Genomic DNA, 18750 nt, shown 5'->3' with positions numbered 1-18750 from the left:
TCACTTTACCTGTCATCGTCGATGTCTGAGAAAAAAAATCAAATGGCTGCAGTTAAGATTGTCAACTGTGAAATATGACGATATTATCATTGTATTATGTTCAATTATTCATTATCTCCCTTAAGATTATTCTTGTGTTTTGTTTGTGTGTTTCATTTCCATTTGAGCAGATGGCTGGACAGCCGTATTCAGCTGCAATAGCTGGTCTTCCATGGGGTCCAGATGAATGTAAGGCAGGACCACTTGTAGTGCGTAATATCACAACGGTCATAGATTATCAAGCATGATAGCGTGACTGCATTATCATTAAAAAAAAATGCTTAATTAGTTATTATCTTCTTTTCTTTAAAGTGATAATCGTACACCGCGGATGAAATGACGTGCATCCTTTTGATTTGTCTTGTTTTCCAACGTCAAAGTCTCCTTACTTTATTCACAAGTTCATGTAACCAGTGTCACACTCAGCCGCGAAAAACTTGCCAAAATCGTTAGATGATACTGACACGAGAAGAACACGGAAGAAAGAAAATGAAATGACAAAACATGGTTTTGATGAATTTGATGAATTTTTGATGAAGCCAAATTTATATTCATCTATAATTTGTATTTTCCCCCTTTTTACAGGTTCCATCAAGTTTAACACAAAAAAAGAAACAAACTAAAACAACCAACCAACTAACTAACTAAGTACGTAACTGTAACTAATTAACTAACAAAAACAAAGATCGAAGCCCGTTTTATCCATAATGTGCACTAAAAGCTTACCCGAGATGTCGGCGAACATCAAGACTCCTTCAAACTTTTGGCTATGTGGCAGGCGCGTCGTGTTGGATCTGGTAAGGACCAGATCGGGAACGTGGGTCGCGAGCTTGTTAATGACCATGGCCTTGTGTGCCAGTCGGGCTTTAGGCGGATCATCCTTTTGTTTTTTGACCTGCGGTTTTGCTGGAAATGGAGGGGTGGGGGGATGAAGTATGGAGAGAACAGTAAAGACAATGATTACTTATATATTTCTTGATAAGTCAAATTACCGCTGCATGCGAAGATATGCTTCACGTTGGCTGCCACGGGAGAAATTTGCTAGTACATTGTGTTTTTTTTTTTTTTTTTTTTGCCAATGATAGAAAGATGCCAAGCAACACTTAACAAAAAGTAGAACATATGCAGAGTAAATCGGTGAACATAATGACGTAAATCGGATATACAGTAAGAAAGCCACAAATCTTATACGTCAGAACAAACACACTCTAATTGGTTTGCAGTGTCATTTAACGCCTTGTTAAAAGGGCATCCCTGTTTCTTTAATGGAATTAACAGTAAGAAGACATATCTCCTGTCCTCGTATGTATACAGAGTCAAATAAAACTCACTGATCCATTGTCTTTCATTCAGAAGCCTTTACACTAATTAGAAATATACAGTAATGAAAAATAATGTGCATTACCTATAGCAGGGAGGTGGCACTTCCTTGCCTATAGTCAGTTGGCATGTGGAAAAGTCGAAGAAGGTCAGTCGCATAAAGTAGCGTCAAGAGAGACTCAAACTACATTCTTCATTTCGACTGTTAAAAGGATATCAAGAAAATATCAGCGATATCACTTCTATGCGAACTTTATTCAAAGGATGTCTTTCTGCACGCTGCATACTCGCCTCACAGGCCGCGGGATTCAATGATTAGATAGATGTTGTGAGATTATCATGAGACGTTCAGTGACATATCCATCTTTTCTGTATCATCAGCACTGTTTGTCCATCGGGCTATTTCAGTCAGTTGGTGAAATACTGTATACTGAATAATTCCGTTTTGATGGGAAACGGCAATAAAAGATAACAACAATTTTAATAGTTACTAACAGCAGTTCCTATGTGATACGCGGCAATACGTTTCTACGAAAACCCATGTGTCATCAGTGTCAAGAAATGTTTTTGTTTCGTGTTTTAGTAAGTCAAAACTAATGATGGTTTTGATTACTCCAGTACGCTATAATTTTCATGTACAAGCACTTGCATGCGCTCACTTTGTGGCCGCATTAACAGTACTGAGTATACATGACTATTGAGTATTCATAAATCATACAGCCATATGCCTTGATTGTGTTTTCCTCTTGCGCAACCCCGTCTTCCTTATTTCCTCCAATAATGTCTGAGTTCTTGGAATTTCGCACTGGACAGTCACGTTGACAGTATAATCTGTGGGCCCCTGCGTCCCAGGCAGGATGGTACATAGAACTCGTTGCGAGCTATTCAACGTCTTTAAAAAAAAAAAAAAATGTCTCATCACTACAGCTCTGATATGAACTGATCGCTAACAAAATAAATGTATGCTACATAGCTTTCTTTTGTACCTTTATCACTTGTAATCTGTATATTATTGTACTGTCGAAGAAATCACTTTAAATGCTACCGTGAAGAAACAACTCTCTCTATTTACATATTATACATTGTCAGATAAAACAATTCCATTCATACAATATAATTGTATATGCCCGTGAACGTTTTGAAATTTTTAACAATAAAATATTGTAAATGTGTTGCATGTGTGTTGTCACGTCAACGTGCGCGCACTGGGATTCTCTCGATTAGTTTCTGATTCATTTATTTTTTCTTTTACAAATCGCTGAAACAAAGCAATACTGCAGTTTTAACACGATTACTAGCAAAATGCAGCAAGTCATAGTAAAAATAATAGAGCAAATTACAAGACCGAAAGTTAATATCTGCTTTTCAGTCGTAGAAAAATAAAAGTCAGTGTGTGCAAAAAATGCTAAATCTGTTAATGTTTCAAATTGTTGTCTTCTAAAAAATAGGATCTCCTGCGAGAGTGGACCGAAGAAACGAGCAGAAAACTCACCGTGGTAACATGACGAGTCAGTATCATCCAGCCGTGACCTAAAGAGACAGCAACCCAACATAAATGTTGACGATATTCCGAAATGATCCAAACTTTGCCAGAGAAAATCGAATGAGCAACGCGTTTGTTCGCCGGTCTCACAATTAGTTCACAAAGTAAGCCACATTTGATTGTCGAAGGCATATCAAGAACACACAGATCCACACGAACACATGCACAACCTGCGTTACTGTAAGCCGATAGCGAAGGCAACGTGTCCGTTGTATGGATTTACTGTTATTCAAGTCATGCCCGGTCACTGTGTTGGGGGCTCCGGCTAATAGTGCTGCTAAAATGATCACTTCCGACGAGAAACTTACGCTGTCTATGACTAATGATTACCATCAGCGGAGAAAAACTTGAAATGGGTGCACAAGAAATCGCATCGGCTCTCAAATTAGCTTCGTTACGCTTGTCCCGACACACCCATCCTCAGGTCTTCATTCTGAAAATTCCCGAGAACTTAAGGAAAAGCAGATATATATATATATATATATATAGAGAGAGAGAGAGAGAGAGAGAGAGCGAGCAAGTTAGAGAAGTAGACAAAGAATGGGAAAGAAGGTGGAATGTACTTGAATGTAATTTTGCAGTCAGCTAAGTCAAATTATTTTTATTATTATTATTTATTTATTTATTATTATTATTATTATTTTTTTTTTTTTTTTTTGGGGGGGGGGGCTTCACTATTGAGCCTGACAGAAGGGGTGTGAGAGGGAGACAAAGAGAAAGGAAAATACCTATATTATACGGGATAGATGTTGGTGAATGACTGAATGAGCAACCAGTATGAATTGTTCATTACTCTCCGAATATTCCTTGAATACTCCTGAGTCATATCAGTTCTTATCTCTTTTTCTGATTATTTTGCTCTTGATTTTTTTTTCAAGCTTTTAAGAGCCACTCATTCTGGAAAGATAGAATAATTTCGTATCTTCAGCAGGTCAGTCAAAAGCAAAAGTCTGCTTTTCTCAATGCAATCCTTGCTTGCACTTATACGATCTTTATACTTCAACTCATATCTTATTTAAAGGGACATTCCAGACGATTTTCATAATTTCACATCATGTAGTACATAAATCGACAACTCCATGTATAGATTTGTAGAATATTTAGTTTGGTTCTTGAGCAGAGAAACAATACTTTGAAAAACCTTAAACAAATTACACTGAACAAGGATGATGACATAGGAGGTTCACATATTTCAGAAATGTAGCAGTGTAATTCCATTACAATACCGCTTGCTTGCGAGTTCACCTGTGTATAATCGATGCTTGCCTTCTTCTTTTGTTCTGCTTCCTTGAGCCCCAACTCATGCATTCTTATGGTGACTCTGCCATGTCATCATCCTTGTTCATTGCAATTTGTTCTAAATTTTGAAAATATTTTTATTCTTCATCCCAATTATCACAAATTCTGAAACTCTGTCCTCAGTATAACTATTTTATAATTGTTCAAATGAAAAAATCTGAAAATCATCCGGAGGTCTCCTTTAAAGATTTCTTGTAATTGTCGTTTGAGAAGGAAGAAACGCCTCTCGAATCCATGTACTTCCACGGAATAAGCTGTGTACCGCCCTCTATGTCTGGTATCACAATCGGCTTTATGTTGAGTACTGTATACTAATTCGGTATCCACTTCTCAGATTTCGAATGTAGACCTATATACGTATCGTGGCTGAATGTAGAGAATGGGTTGACTCATGCGTTGAAAAGGCTGTCATGGAGAAATTAATCACCATGAGGAAATACAAAACAAAGTCATCTCGAGATAATGGTATCACTCGATATTATGCTATAAAATGCCCCGATTCAATTCCACAAACCGGAGACCGTTGAGCAACCAATGAGAGACCAAACATTGGCAAGATACCTCGGGCCGTCTCAAAGACCGGGGACAAATCTTGAAATACTCCGTAGTTCCTGGAAAGGTCTTTGAGGGACCCGACAGTCAATTTTTAGCAGATTTGACAATGACCTATAAACGATCATGGCAATCATTGAGCGTTCTTTGAGAGAACAACATTGTTGAAAGACTGTTGAAAGATAACTGAAAGACTTACAAGACCTTTGAGAGTTCACTTTATAGAGATCAAGACCGCCCGAACACCACTAACAGACATTAGAAGAAGTGAGTTCTTGAAGGACCGCAGAGAGACATTCATTATGGCCCAGTTCAAATTTGAATTGATGGAGACTACGGACACCAGACGGTAAAACAATCGATGGATGATCCTGTGAGACCTAATTGGAAGATAGATAATCGTTCACTGAAAGCGGGGAATAATTTTCCTTCTCGAAATTGAGTAGCAATTTTAGTTGACGGAGAAACATTTTGAACAAATGGGTGTAGAAGTCAATGTAATGTTTGCTAAATTATAGATCAGCAGTTGCGATCTTACAAATTTCATTTGTAGAGGGAGACAAATAGAAGAAAATGTACACCTCAACCTTCACCACTCATCACTCGAAACAACTCGCTCTTCGTTGGTGATCGCGGCTTACCGCTGCCTGCACAATGTGAAATTGAAGTTAGCCATCTTATATTATAGGTTTTTCTATTTTGCGGCTCTTTCTGTCCAATTCCTTGCTGCTGCATTCAATTTAGCAAAAGTTAATTGTACTTCAATTGTATGATCTCTTCATTCAATTTCTTTTTTGAGCATTTGATGACATTGAACCTCATTCGAATCAATACTTTTTCCACCGAAATTCGTAAGACAAGCACCATTTAGCTATTCGTTCATTTAATTTAGAATGATTAGTCACGTGATCACTTTGAGCAAAGAAAATGGGTTTCCATCGGGATTCGAACCCAAGACCTCCGGATTACTAGACCGGTGCTCTACCGACTGAGCTATAGAAAGCCCTGGTTCGGTGTTCGTCCCATAACCCTTGATTCTCTTTGCTCGTGTGGTCAGAAGGGGTCTAGGGCAATTACCCCCTGGGCAATTACCCCGGACCCTTCCCCTGGCCCTAATCCTAATCCTAATCCTGAACCTAATATTAACCCTAACTCAAACTCCTAACCCTAAACCTAACCCTAACCCTAATATTTACTATACCCTTACATTAACCAGTCTTTAGCGGGGGGGGGGGGGGGTAATTGCCCGGCCGGATACAGTCAGAAGCTATAGTGTGTGTATGTGTGCCACACACAACGTCATGTACACATTAACCCGACATAAACCCAAAGGCTGTAAATCAATAGCTTCTGACCACACGAGCAAAGAGAATCATGGGTTATGGGACGAACACTAGGGCTTTCTATAACTCAGTCGGTCTAGTAATCCGGAGGTCTCGGGTTCGAATCCCAATGGAAACCCATTTTCTTTGCTCAAAGTTTTCAGTATTTATCATTATTTTGTTTCTGGCCAGTTTTCCCTTTGTTTGTTTCAATATGCTGCGTCTGTTCATTCGAATTCATTTTGGGGGCATCCAAGTTAACATGATCAATGTTTATACTGGCACAGTCAATTTAGCAGGCATGTTTATGCTTTGGTTATTTCTTCATTTTCTTCCATAGTCATAATAGTCATTGTTTTGTAAGCATCATAACATTTCAGATTTTCGTATTCATTCTGGTATATCATTTTGGCGACAGTTCTTTTAATATGCTTATTGTGTCTCCCAGTCAGAAGATATAGTTATGTGGCCACAACTGATTTGGTCGTTGAGCGCTTTATTCCGAGTGTGTCGGCCAGTTCTAGGCAGTCATGTTTATGATCCTCAAATGCTGTGTATAGTTATGAAATAGTATGATACGCAGTCTACCTTTATTACCGCGTTTTAGGTTTAGTGTAGGACCTACGATTATGATGATAGGCCCTACTAACGACCAGTAACGTTATAGGACACCGTCCAGGCCTCAGCTCTAGGATCTAAGTCAGGTAGCGTAGAGCCTAGTAGAGGCCTAGAATTCTAGCTAGTAGCGGGTCTAACGTTACTGTAGATTATCTAGGCCTAGGCTCCTACTGTATTATAAATCAAATGTTAAAACTAGTGTAGGCCTAGACGCTACAACATGTCATTAGGGGTCTAACGTTACTACGTCTAACCGTTAGAACCGTGGCGTTAGCGTTACACCGTGGGGAGCGTAACAAAGACAAGGTTAGGCCGGTGTTGATATAGTAACAGTAACACTGTTAGATCTACACTTGTCTATGAAAGAAAAAAAAAAGTATTTTGCCCAAAGTAAGATGATAAGGTCTTACCTTCAACTGATGCCATGTTTATAGGAGGCTATGGTCTAAGCAGAAACTCCAAAACTCGCATAAGAACATAGCGATCGGAGGGCTGTTATGTTGGACATCGGTAACACGCACATAGAGCTGTGGCCTAGCGTAAACTGCGTAGCATGCATAGCCTAGCTATATAGCTATATAGCGCCTAGCGTGCGCGCGTCCCACATGACTCCCGTGCTTGCGCGCATGTATGCACTACATGTATTACATGATGAGAAATTTCGCAATGTTGCCGGCGCCCCATCCCAGTAGTTATGGCACTGGGCCTACCTTGCTCGTTGTTCATGTTGCGCTGTGTGGGTTTGTTGAAGCGCATCATGCATGCACTTGCGCGCAGCTCGTATGTTTTCCGCAGATTGGCTGCGCGCGTTGAATTCAATGAAGGCATGAACTCGGCATCAACTGTAGACAGAAGTAAGAAAATGAAATAAAACTAGAAAAGCACTCCGACTCGGAGAGCGCAGACCTCCGCCAAGCAGTTACTTTCCACTAATGATCTTGCTCTTCCAAAGAGATAAGTGATTTTCACCCACTGAAAAATTGCCCGATTTCCCAATATAGAAGCCTTTGTTACGTCATAAACCCTCAGATGCGCGGCGAGCCTCTCCAACCCACCGAATAAATTAGACCACGCACTTTAGTGCGCGCATGCAAACCTCAAATACGCGCAGCCTGAGCTCCCAAGTTTATTGACCCTACCTGCCATAATATTATCAAAATCTTTCATAAATTCCCCCAACATTCTTGGATCACTACCAAAAGTTAATCGTTTGTTACTCGTGTCATTCTCAACCTTTCCTGAGTTTCATCCCAATCCGTTAACTACTTTCTGAGTTATTTTGCACACGGACAAACGAACGAACGAACGAATAAACCAACGGTAACGAAAACAACCTTCTCCCTTGGCGAAGGTAATAAACTTGAGACATGCATGCCCTCTGCAAAATATATTATGATTTTCTTCTTTTTTTTTGTCACTTCAATTTCTATTTATCGGGGATTAACTATACTGGAACAGTGTACATTCTAAAAAGTAAAAAAAAAACAAAAACCTACTTTTTTTCTTCTTCTTCTGATTAACTCTGCCTCCAAGACTGAAGATTCTTGCAGACTGTGCTATTTACATTATAATACAATTTATTTATTTTTTTTATTTTTTCTTTCCTAGTAGGGCCTACGTCTTGAACGATAGTGACAATGCGTGCGTGCGCGATCAGCTAACCGATCGATATGAAAGTTTGTATATAAGTTGAAAGTATTTTACTCAGCAACCTATACTCTGGGTATCGGAGTCCAATGTAAAAACATATAACACATTATCAACTCAATGATACAGTTGCAAATAACTTTAAAAATATACAAAACAATTAGTATAACAAAGTAATGGCCCCGTCACACTACATGTATAGCGTATAAATCAGCGATTACCTATAGCAGATAACTTTTTTAGGGGCAAAATTTGGAAAAGTCCAGATACGCTCGAATCCGGTCGAATTCTCGAGCAAAATGTGGTTTTCGAACGTTCGCCTAACGAATGATGAGTATATACTGACCGTGTTTCCGAGCGAATGCGTACAGGCATTCAGTGGATGCTGAGCGGACAAAACGAATGACCAGCGAATGCTCAACATTATGCAAAGCGATACTGCGGCAATCACGCGACGGATCTCGGCTGTGACACACTTCACCAAATCCTTTTGAGCAGAACTTAAACGCGACTGTTTTTTTTTTTTTTTTTTTTTTGCGACAGCCATCTTTTTTTTTTTTTTTTTTTGGTCTTTATGAGCGGACAATCAAGATAATGTCTGCTTTTCTTGCAGTTTGATGGGTGTGTAATGTAATGGTGTGTTATAATTTTAGCTATGCGCTGTGGCATAGTGGATATTAAGACTCCCGACTCACGATCGGAAGACCCGAGTTCGAATCCCGCCCAGTGCTTACGTCCTTGGACAAGATGTTTTTACTCACTATGTCCCTCTCGACCCAGGAGTATAAATGGGTACCTGGCAATGCTAGGGTAATAATAATAGCAGGGCCCTCTGGTACAAAGAGCAGTGGCAACACTGAAGAGGCTATACCCTGGGTAAATAAGACCTTCTTCTTCTTCTTCTTCTTCTTCTTCTTCTTCTTCTTCTTCTTCTCTATTATTATTATTATTATTATTATTATTATTATTATTATTATTATCATTATTATTATTATTATGATATTTAACTCGATTTGGCATATTCGTCAAGATTATGCGTTGATTTTGGCTCATACATAATCATTATCTGGGATTTGTGGATATTCATGAAGAGTGATTGGGCGAATCAATCAAAGATCATCGAAATATATACTGAAGAAAAAAATAAGGGTCTCCTCACGACAGTCCTCTCTCCATCTCATTTCTTTCAGCATGCTTGTTCGCGTTCTTTATTTATAAATAAAATGTGGGCCCTATTATACTGATCAATTACAGGAAATAATATTCACCAACAGTACCAATAACAATGGAAAAATCACAGTAACATTGTCGATAGGTTTATGTTGTATTGTACAAAATGTGCATCGGAGATTCAATGTTATTGTGCTTAGAGTCCATCTATCAAAATTCACCTTTGAGATACAATGGTTTAAGTTTTATCAAGAGCATCGATACATAATACAAGGTAAAGTCCTTTAACCACGGTTAAAGCATTAAATTCACTAGGTGATGTTAATAATCCTATGATAACGGGAGTTGAACTTTCACAATTCCCAGAATTGCCAGTATTGCCAGAATACGTATACGCGTGTGCTATAACATGTTTTTTCTACTACGTTTAATTAACGTGTGTTGCTGTGCAGATTTGCTGGGCGAATTTGGACGAACGGCGGACGAATAAGAAACGAACTCAGAGGGAGCAAAACTTTCGAACAGCGGATGCTAAACGAACACACAGCGGATTGTCATTCCGTTTGTCATCCGCTCAAGATTTTGGACATGAAAATCAAAATTTTTCTCCGGCGGATCTCTGCGAATCTCTACGAACAACTAGCGGACAGCGAACGTCAAACGGGTCACAAACGACGGAACCACGGATGTGAGCGTATCTCCGAATTGTCGGATCCGTTGGGCATTCGTTGGCTCGGTCCGCTCTAGTGTGAGGGGGCTTAAATAAGAATGAAATACAATAGATGATATGGAATCTCAATATTTTTAATGAAAACGTACGCGCGTATAGCTAGAACACAACACACACATGAAGAAACATTTTTTTTTTTTCACATGAAGACCCAAGTTAATACTCTTGTGCATGCAGAGAGTCAGTTCTGAGTTACAACATTTTGTGAGTGGATACGAGCAAATAGATTGCCTCTGAATATCCAAAATACTACCTTATTCAAATAACGGAATTTTAGTGTGGGGAAACACGCACCAATCATTATTGGATAGGGTTCTATACTGTTACAAAAGAAGGCTCTACGTATATATTGTTAGTAATACCGTTCCATATTCTCATACAGATCCTTTGTTCTTTGATAATAAGATTCTGAAAATTTGAAAGATCTGTTTTTATCTCAGTTAGGGCAATTTATGTACAGTTATAATAATAACTGCCTCACAGCTGGCCGTCTATTCTTAACTCCACATGTTTATGTGTAACCGGACATACCATAGATACCCTACTATAGATAGTCAATTGAATTTCATTTACCCCTGTCAAGAATCGTTCCAGCTCAGCAGACTGTTATTTATGCAGGTCCAAGATTCTGGAGCCCCCTTTTTATGGACATAAAGAATGCACATTCATTGAATTCCTTTAAGAGAGAGATTGAAGTTGTTTCTTTTGAAGTTTTATGATGCAACCGAATGAATTTAATTTTGTAATGTATTTTGTAAGCACGACATTATCTTCTCTTCCTTTCCTATACAGGCTGCGTTCGCTTTATAGAGGCATCTCATTATCACATCCTGTTTTAATCATTTTTTTTTTTTTTTTTTTTTTACTGCGTATTAAAGTGCCCTCACGGAGTTGATGTATAGTCAATTCCGCTGGCAAGCAGCTCCCACTGTATCACTTTCGAAGTCGCTTTGTTATACGTAACACTGCCCTGTTGTGGCTAATTGTCTCTGTGGGCTCTGGCCCTTAAACTGATATAGGTTGTGTGTTGTTGTTGTTTTTTTCTTTCTGTCTCCCTCTTCTCCCTATTTTGTTCCCTTTTTTCACACTTTTGCTTCCTCTTTTTTATTCCCGATTTCCCCAGTTTCCCCGCACTCTTTGTAGTTGTAAGCTTTTTGACTCCCTCTTCCCCCTTCTCCCAGAGTACTCACATAATACAAGCATGTAGTCTTTTGAGTGCATGGGTACCTCCACTTCTTTTTTTTTTTTTTTTGGCAGCGTGTATAAATACGATTGTATGTCTCTATTTTTTTTTTTTAACTGATCACGTAGACATAAACATGTTGTTATCCCTGCATGGCTGGCTATGTATAATCATTCTCAACGACAAGCATTTCAGATTTTTTTTCCCATATTTCTTTGTACATTCTGATGAAAAAAAAAAAGAAGTGAAAATGAAGTTTGAATTTGAATTTGAGATTTGAATCAGTACCGGCGCTTACGGAGCAGAACAGTTACTGAAATGACTTGATGTGCATATAATATACGTATAGGCCTACACATTTCTATGTCGGGAATATTTTAGATATCATACTCATAACATTTTTCATCAAATTATTTAAGGATGAATTAAAGACCTAGCTGGGGAGGGGTTTCGAAAAGGATATCTAGGCCTACCCATCCTCCCCGCCCCACCCACCCACCCACCCACACACACACACACACACACATACGCGTGCACATACATACACACGGAGGAACTTTTGCAGTATTAGAATTTCATTGAAATTAATAACCTGATGTACACTTGATGGATTTTTATCGAAAGTTGTCTATTTCTGAACTTTACTCAGTCTGATATTGAAAGGCTCGCGCGATGACTACAATGGGTCGGGGTACTTAATTCAGTTCATTTTTCCCCATATACCTACGTGACTCTATTAAAAAATACAATCCGACACGAAGTCTATATGTTCTTCATCAGATGTATTTATACTCTAAACACCAATGAGTAAAACGTGCATGGGGTGATCGTGCTTTCTCCGTTATGGAACCAAAACTGTGGAATCAATATCTATTCAGTTAAGGCAACTCATCTACAGAAAAATTCAAATCCAAACTTAAAACGTATCTATTCCTCCCACATTGAGCACTTTACGTGCTATTGCTGTCTATTATGGTCGGAATAATTGTATTCTTTATCCGGTATTTGTTTTTGCTTGCAATTTTCTTCTCTGTTGTCATGTTTGAGCATGTATATAAATATATATATATATATATATATATATATATATATATATATATATATCTTTTCATTCTTGAAGCGCCATGAATACTGAAAGGTGGACTTAGCTGTGCGCTATACAAGTAGCCATTATTATTATTATTATTATTATTATTATTATTATTATTATTATCATTACTATTGTCATTATTTCTTATCATGGGTGACATATTCGGGAGATGTTATATAAAAAAGAATTGGCCTATTCCATATTATTCATTAACCCCCCCCCCCCCTCCCACGAGGGGGAATGCATATTCACACCACCGCGGCCTGTTTATCTGATGATGCATTCATTCTCTCAGTTGAATATCGTGCAATGTGTTTCTTGTTATGGATTCGGCGCTTGTATTAGTATGTAACTAATGTGCTATTTACTTGCTATTGCATCACCGATAACGGTCCAGTTTGCAAAACGAATGTGCAGTTGACTACCACCGTATTGTAATCTTGTACATCTATTTTTCAATCAGACTCAACAAAATATACTTCATGCAGACAAAATAGAAATACATCACGTAAAAAAAAAAATGGTATGATTATGATGACACCGTCATGGTAATTTTCACATCATGACTCGCTTATATTGTGATACGATTCGCTTATATTGTGATACGACTCGCTTATATTGTGATACGATAACTCAAAAGTTAACTAACTTTGAACATGATCATACTTCAGTTTGAAGTCATTCTGACTTTATCTTTATCAACCGAAAGAGCTAAATAGTTCTTTGCACACTCCCTGAATTGGAATCTTTCTGTGTTGTCAGCTGCATTAATGGAACCGGGAGCTATGATGCAACTTTGTTTACAATCGTCACTCTCAAGAATATCTCAACAATGCATTGGCATCTTACAGCAACGGCTTGATATAGGGATACGTATGTCATGTACAGGGCCTAATCATCATCCAGATTGTTTGATCAGTTCAATGCAAAAATGCGTTTTCTCGACACGTAAATCATAAATACGGTATAAATATTCTTCATTTTTTATAACAATTTTTTTTATAATTTTTTTTTATATTTTTTTTTTTACATTTAATGTAAACAACATACATTACGACATTGAAACACAAAATACATAAAGTATCCAGCATTAAACCAGAAATCTGACTCTTCATTTAATTTGAATATTGCACTTCTCCAAACACAATTAACCATCACCGCAACTCATCATGATTAATCAAAGAAAGCAAAATTTTGGAACAAATTGCGAAATAGATTACCACATTGGGCATTACACGAGGCTGCCACAGCACAATGTTTCTACATTTAACTATAACATCTTGAATAATAACCTTGGCGAGTCGGATTTAAAATAAAATAGAATTAATCCATCAAAACGCTTGTAATCATGTTGGCTCTCTGAGGAGGATAATCAACACAGAAATCGACTGCCTCTATTGAATTGATCAATATTGTTTGGCTCTTGCCTCTCCAATTTCCTGAAAGCACGAAGCAGAATATGAGCTGGCAGTCATTTTTTTTTTCAGGATAATCACATCCTCGCTTTCACTCTTTACTACCCCTTTGCTTTCCTTCTCCCATTCTCAACTGCACGGTGTCGTGTCCTTCCGTGTGATAACTTTGTGGGCGAACGATGGTCAGTACTAGATTTTATAAAGTAGAGATGAATAACTTAATCCAGATTCAGACTGACTTCAATCAAATTTCTATAGGATACTGAGTTTTCTGACTCGTACACGAACCGTCCCACCACTTCCCCAAATCTTCAGGGAACTTCGGTGGTGAGTAGGTCCCACTTCTCATTTCCTTCTCGTCTTTCAAGAGCCGGGATACTATATTGCTGCAAACCTGTTCTGGTTCCATCAGCCATTCTTCCAGCGTAAGTTGGACGGACCCAAACTTTTTCCATTCGAAAAATGTGTTATATAGACCCTCGTCCTTGTCCAACTTGCTCAAATATTCGGCCAATTCCTTTACGGATTTGAAATCGTGCACGTGTATGAAGGAATTAGGTGGAAGCACCTTCTCGTAGTCTTCGCGCGGTGGACCGTACACGACAGGAACAATGTTATTTAGGAAGGCATTTCGCCAGAGTTTTTCCGTAATGTAATCACGGCATTCGCTATTTTCAAAAGCTAAGTAGAACTTGTGCTTCTTGAGCTTCCGATTGCAGCGCTCATCTCTGGGACACGGTGTATCCCCACAAGATCCGTATGTACTAACGGGAATGTGTTTTTTCAGTTCCTCTACAAAACCTTTTCTGTCCCAAGTGACTATGTTGCAATTTGACGCCATCCATGCGACGGTCTTTGTCTTATTTTGCACCCAGTTCGCCATGTCTGTGAATCGCAGTTCAGGGATGCCTGGATTGTACCTTCCGTAAGAGCCGTAAAGATGAGACTCGTCCGGCCTGTAGGACATAATATAGTCATAACTGTTATTGCGATATTCCATAGGTGGTATCACGTGTTGTAGTGTGTTCTTTGGCGATTCCTGTGAGTAGAAGATCCATTTTTGTCCTCGCGGTCGCTGTCTGGTCATTTCTGCCCAGTCCCAGACCGTACGATGAAAAAGTATGACGGCATCACTGCTCTTAAGGCTCTTCATGTCGGTATTCACAACTAATCTGAGATCACAGGGGACACCAGGGCACTTGAAGTCACCTGTGCGAAAAGAGAAACTCCGTGGTTGGTCGGCCCACAAATGAATCTGCCTATAACACGACCCTTTTTTGAACGGAGTGCTATTTGTCCTTTGACTTGGAATAATGACAGACTGGGTCACCTTCACCTTAACCCGTTCATCTGGTGACTTATGTACATCAGTCTCTTGTTTTGTTGAGTGGGGGTGTTTCTCGCGTCGTTTAAATGCACGCGTCTGAAATTTCAAGAAAGTTTCCGTCTCTGGAAAACAGAGCTTCCCTTTACACGGGGCGAGAGTAGGCTTTGAAAGCGGTTGTGTGACATTGCAACGTTTGTCGTGGTCGTGAAAACTGACATCAGAATGACGAATTAGGAAGATGTTCTTTGCCTCTCTGACGTGGGCTGCAACGTCGAGCTGCAGATGAGTGGCTTGAAACACGCAAATGAAATGCAGAATGCAGAGAGTCATGCAGCACATGATGCCGACGATGATCGGGAAACTGCTTCGGATTTTGATGAGGTATCGTTTATTCAGACATGGAATGCGAAACATAGGCAGATCCATTCTGGTTGTATCTGCAAATACAATGAAATAGTCAACCCAGTATAACATGACCATAACCTCTTGATTCTGGATAAAAACAGTAAAAAAAAAAGAAAGAAAAATCTGGTCACACCTGCTTAATTAGATAAGTCTGCCGCTGACTCAAATACTCAAATAAATATTCACGTTTCATTCCTTTTTGTTTTCCCTATAATATTTTCTTCTCTCCCGTTCTTATTATTTCCTTTTTCTTCATAATAGCACGTGTCAACGTAATAACGTGGAATCCTATTATCTGATATACCATACCATCTGTCACGCTGCAGCGCGACGAGCGTAATTTCCTGAAAGATAATTCAAAACTCATTGTTCCTTTGGAAATTGGACGAAAAATATTACTTCACATATAACGTTTAGAAAAATTGCACTCGCAAGTGCCCCTTTTCTGGATGTATAGTTGTATGAATGTCCATCGTTTGCGTTCACAAGGAGAATAACGGAGACATTTCGCGAAATCTAATGGTTGCTCAAATAATTGGAAAGTATAGCCAGTTATATCAACTAGGCCTACATCATTTTGCCAAGATGACTTGGTCCACAACGTGACTTCCTTATGATTAAGACGTCAAAGACGACTAACCTTCGGAATTACGAACCTTATTTCGTTATCGCATTAACGGACATTCGGAATAACGAACCTTGTTTAAATTTCGGGGTGACGAACATTGGAATAACGGGCTTCATTTCGTTTTAGAATTAATGAACTTTTGGAATAACGAATCGTCGGACTGATTAATTGTAACGTACGAAAGGTAGATGAACACTTACATTATTGACCATACTTGTCATGATTATCACTGTTTTTTTGTTCTGTTTTTTTTTGTCTAGATGTACTGAACCCAATACTCAGTCACAGAGGCCTTGCGTGTGTAATATCCTAGACGATTCCACTCTATGTCTGAAACCTGCTTGAAATACTGAAAGCGATTTTTTTAAAAAGCAAAATGACTAGGCATTACTATTTAATCCCAAATGTTGACTAAAGAACGTTCTTACCTTTACGACATCTAGGAGACATATCACCTGGAGAAGTTTCTATGTGCAAAACAAGATAGTTAAGTTCGAAGCCTATTTAAGCATTTTCATTCTACAATAGAACAATCTCCGCTTTGCGCTTTGCGTATGGGTTTATGTAAAAGGTAATCTAATTAGTGGAAACAGCTAGCAGGAAAATCGTTACTTCAATGTTCATAATCAAAAAGCCACCACAAATATCGTGCAGGAAAAGGGAATATGACAGGTCTTATCAAAGTAGGTTAGTATTGGCTGCATTCACACCGATTTGAGAAACAAAACAATGCGAATATGTGACATGCTGCAGAAAGATCGCGCCAAATTTTCGTTCAGGTACATCATTAACCAGACCAGCAGTGTTGTTAAAGGGATGGTACAGTTTCAGCTGAGATGCATTTTGACGATGATTTTTTTTTTTTATATAGATAATGAGAAACATCGTATAAAATATGAAAGAACATTTTTAAAGAGGAATTCAAAGTTTATTTGGTGAACATTGGTTTTGAAACGGCTGAGATATCCAAAACAAGGTGATCCTAATAATAGACGGGACCCATCTTTTATTAGGATGGCTTTAGCTTACTTTGTTTTTGGATATCTCAGCCATTTCAAAACCAATTTTCATCAAATAAACTTTGAATTCTTCTTAGAGTTGTATGCTTTTCAACATTTCATAAAGTGGTTTCTAAGTATCTCGAAAAAAGTTAAAAGCTGAATCCTCACCTCAACCAATACTATACAACCCCTTTAACACAGGAAGTTTACCTATTGCATGCATGTAAGGTTCTTTATCAACATAAATTGTTTGTTCAATTAAAGTTTGGCAGTCGGACAACCTGGCAATTCTGAGGCACTCGATCAAGGATGTCACGCACATTCTGGCGCTAAAAGCTTAATTTTCTGTGACCTTAAACTTGCACATAATGTGCACGTTTCGTCAACGAAACCTGTTTTTCTTTTCTTCTTTTTTTTTAACTTTAAAAGACGAAGTATTGATTAATGCACACGAACACTAAAATTCAATTGCCAAACTTATGCAAGGACAGACGATGCATGCACAAAATGTGTAGAATATACAATATTCTGTAGTTATGTTTTGACTGTTTTGGAAGTAACTGCGACCAGTGTCAATATCAGTTTAATTTGACGCATGCAGCAACGAGTATATTGTATTGGGTGGAATGTAGAAGCAGATTTATATTTCGTTTTTACCTTTGACTTCAAACACTACACGATGACTGAAAATTTCACCCAGTAAGGTGCTATTATGAAGTACCTGTCAGATTTGGATATTCATACAAAACTTACCGGAAGTTGTTAAGCTGCTGTGCTAAAAGTGGAATGGATGTCTATAGAAGCGCGCAGGACTTTCGAATGGAAAGTCTCTGAAGATAATGCAGCAGAGACTATATAGACTGGCAATCAGTGTCCCAAGAATCCAGTACCAATATTGTGTTTTTTAATACAAAATTGTTAATGGACTGATCCCAACCATACCAAAGTACTTACAACCTTTGATAACAAAACGATTTTTTTTTTCAAACTAGATATGCAATTAATTGTCCTCTTAATATTAATCTTCCCAGAATTGAATATTATATAAAAAAAAAAAAATCTTTCATTATCATTGATTTAAAATTTGGAACAATTTACCTGATTTCATTCGAAATGCTGCATCTGTTAACTTATTCAAACTGCATTGCAATATACGTACTTAGCTTGATTGATAGAATTTTCTTTGTTACCGTCATCATGTTAGGGGTAATATTACTCCTTTTCTGAAAGAAGTAAGTCAAGTGCTCTTTCATTATGCTATACAAGTGAAAATATGTTGAATTTTGTTACTGTGGCACGGCGACCCATCGACCCCATCTGAATTACCCATTATGAAGATAGATTGTATAATTTGCTTTCCACTTTAGTGTAGACCATTTTACAGTTTAGCTTTGCGACAGCCGTTCCATCCTGAACCCTATCAGGATAACCCCCTGCAATCAACGTTTCACGCAGGCTTAA

At 38.4% G+C, this 18750-nt stretch overlaps 2 protein-coding genes across 2 annotated transcripts in view; both read right to left on the bottom strand.

The window, feature by feature from the left end:
• The window catches only part of LOC140228446 (adenylate cyclase type 10-like), a 48300-nt gene extending 41149 nt beyond the window's left edge, over window positions 1-7151 (bottom strand). The window contains exons 1-2 of the mRNA XM_072308665.1: window positions 7104-7151; window positions 766-945 (exon numbers count right to left, since the gene is read on the bottom strand). Of these exons, the coding sequence (XP_072164766.1) occupies window positions 766-945; window positions 7104-7119 (196 nt within the window). The 5' untranslated portion in view covers window positions 7120-7151. The remainder of the gene's footprint in view (window positions 1-765; window positions 946-7103) is intronic.
• A 7021-nt stretch (window positions 7152-14172) lies between these two features.
• On the bottom strand, window positions 14173-15681 carry LOC140246583 (glycoprotein 3-alpha-L-fucosyltransferase A-like). The gene has a single exon (XM_072325961.1). The coding sequence runs from the start codon at window positions 15679-15681 to the stop codon at window positions 14173-14175; it is 1509 nt and encodes a 502-aa protein (XP_072182062.1).
• Window positions 15682-18750: the final 3069 nt, after the last annotated feature.

The sequence above is a fragment of the Diadema setosum genome, chromosome 1 (genome assembly GCF_964275005.1).
Source record: "Diadema setosum chromosome 1, eeDiaSeto1, whole genome shotgun sequence".
Taxonomy (NCBI): Eukaryota; Metazoa; Echinodermata; class Echinoidea; order Diadematoida; family Diadematidae; genus Diadema; species Diadema setosum.
Note: the sequence above shows the minus strand (reverse complement) of the source record. Positions and strands in the feature narration are given on the sequence as shown.

What these genes read in the sequence shown, in the direction of transcription:
- LOC140246583 (XM_072325961.1), bottom strand. Translation starts at nt 15,681, where the DNA reads ATGGATCTGCCTATGTTTCGCATTCCATGTCTGAATAAACGATACCTC.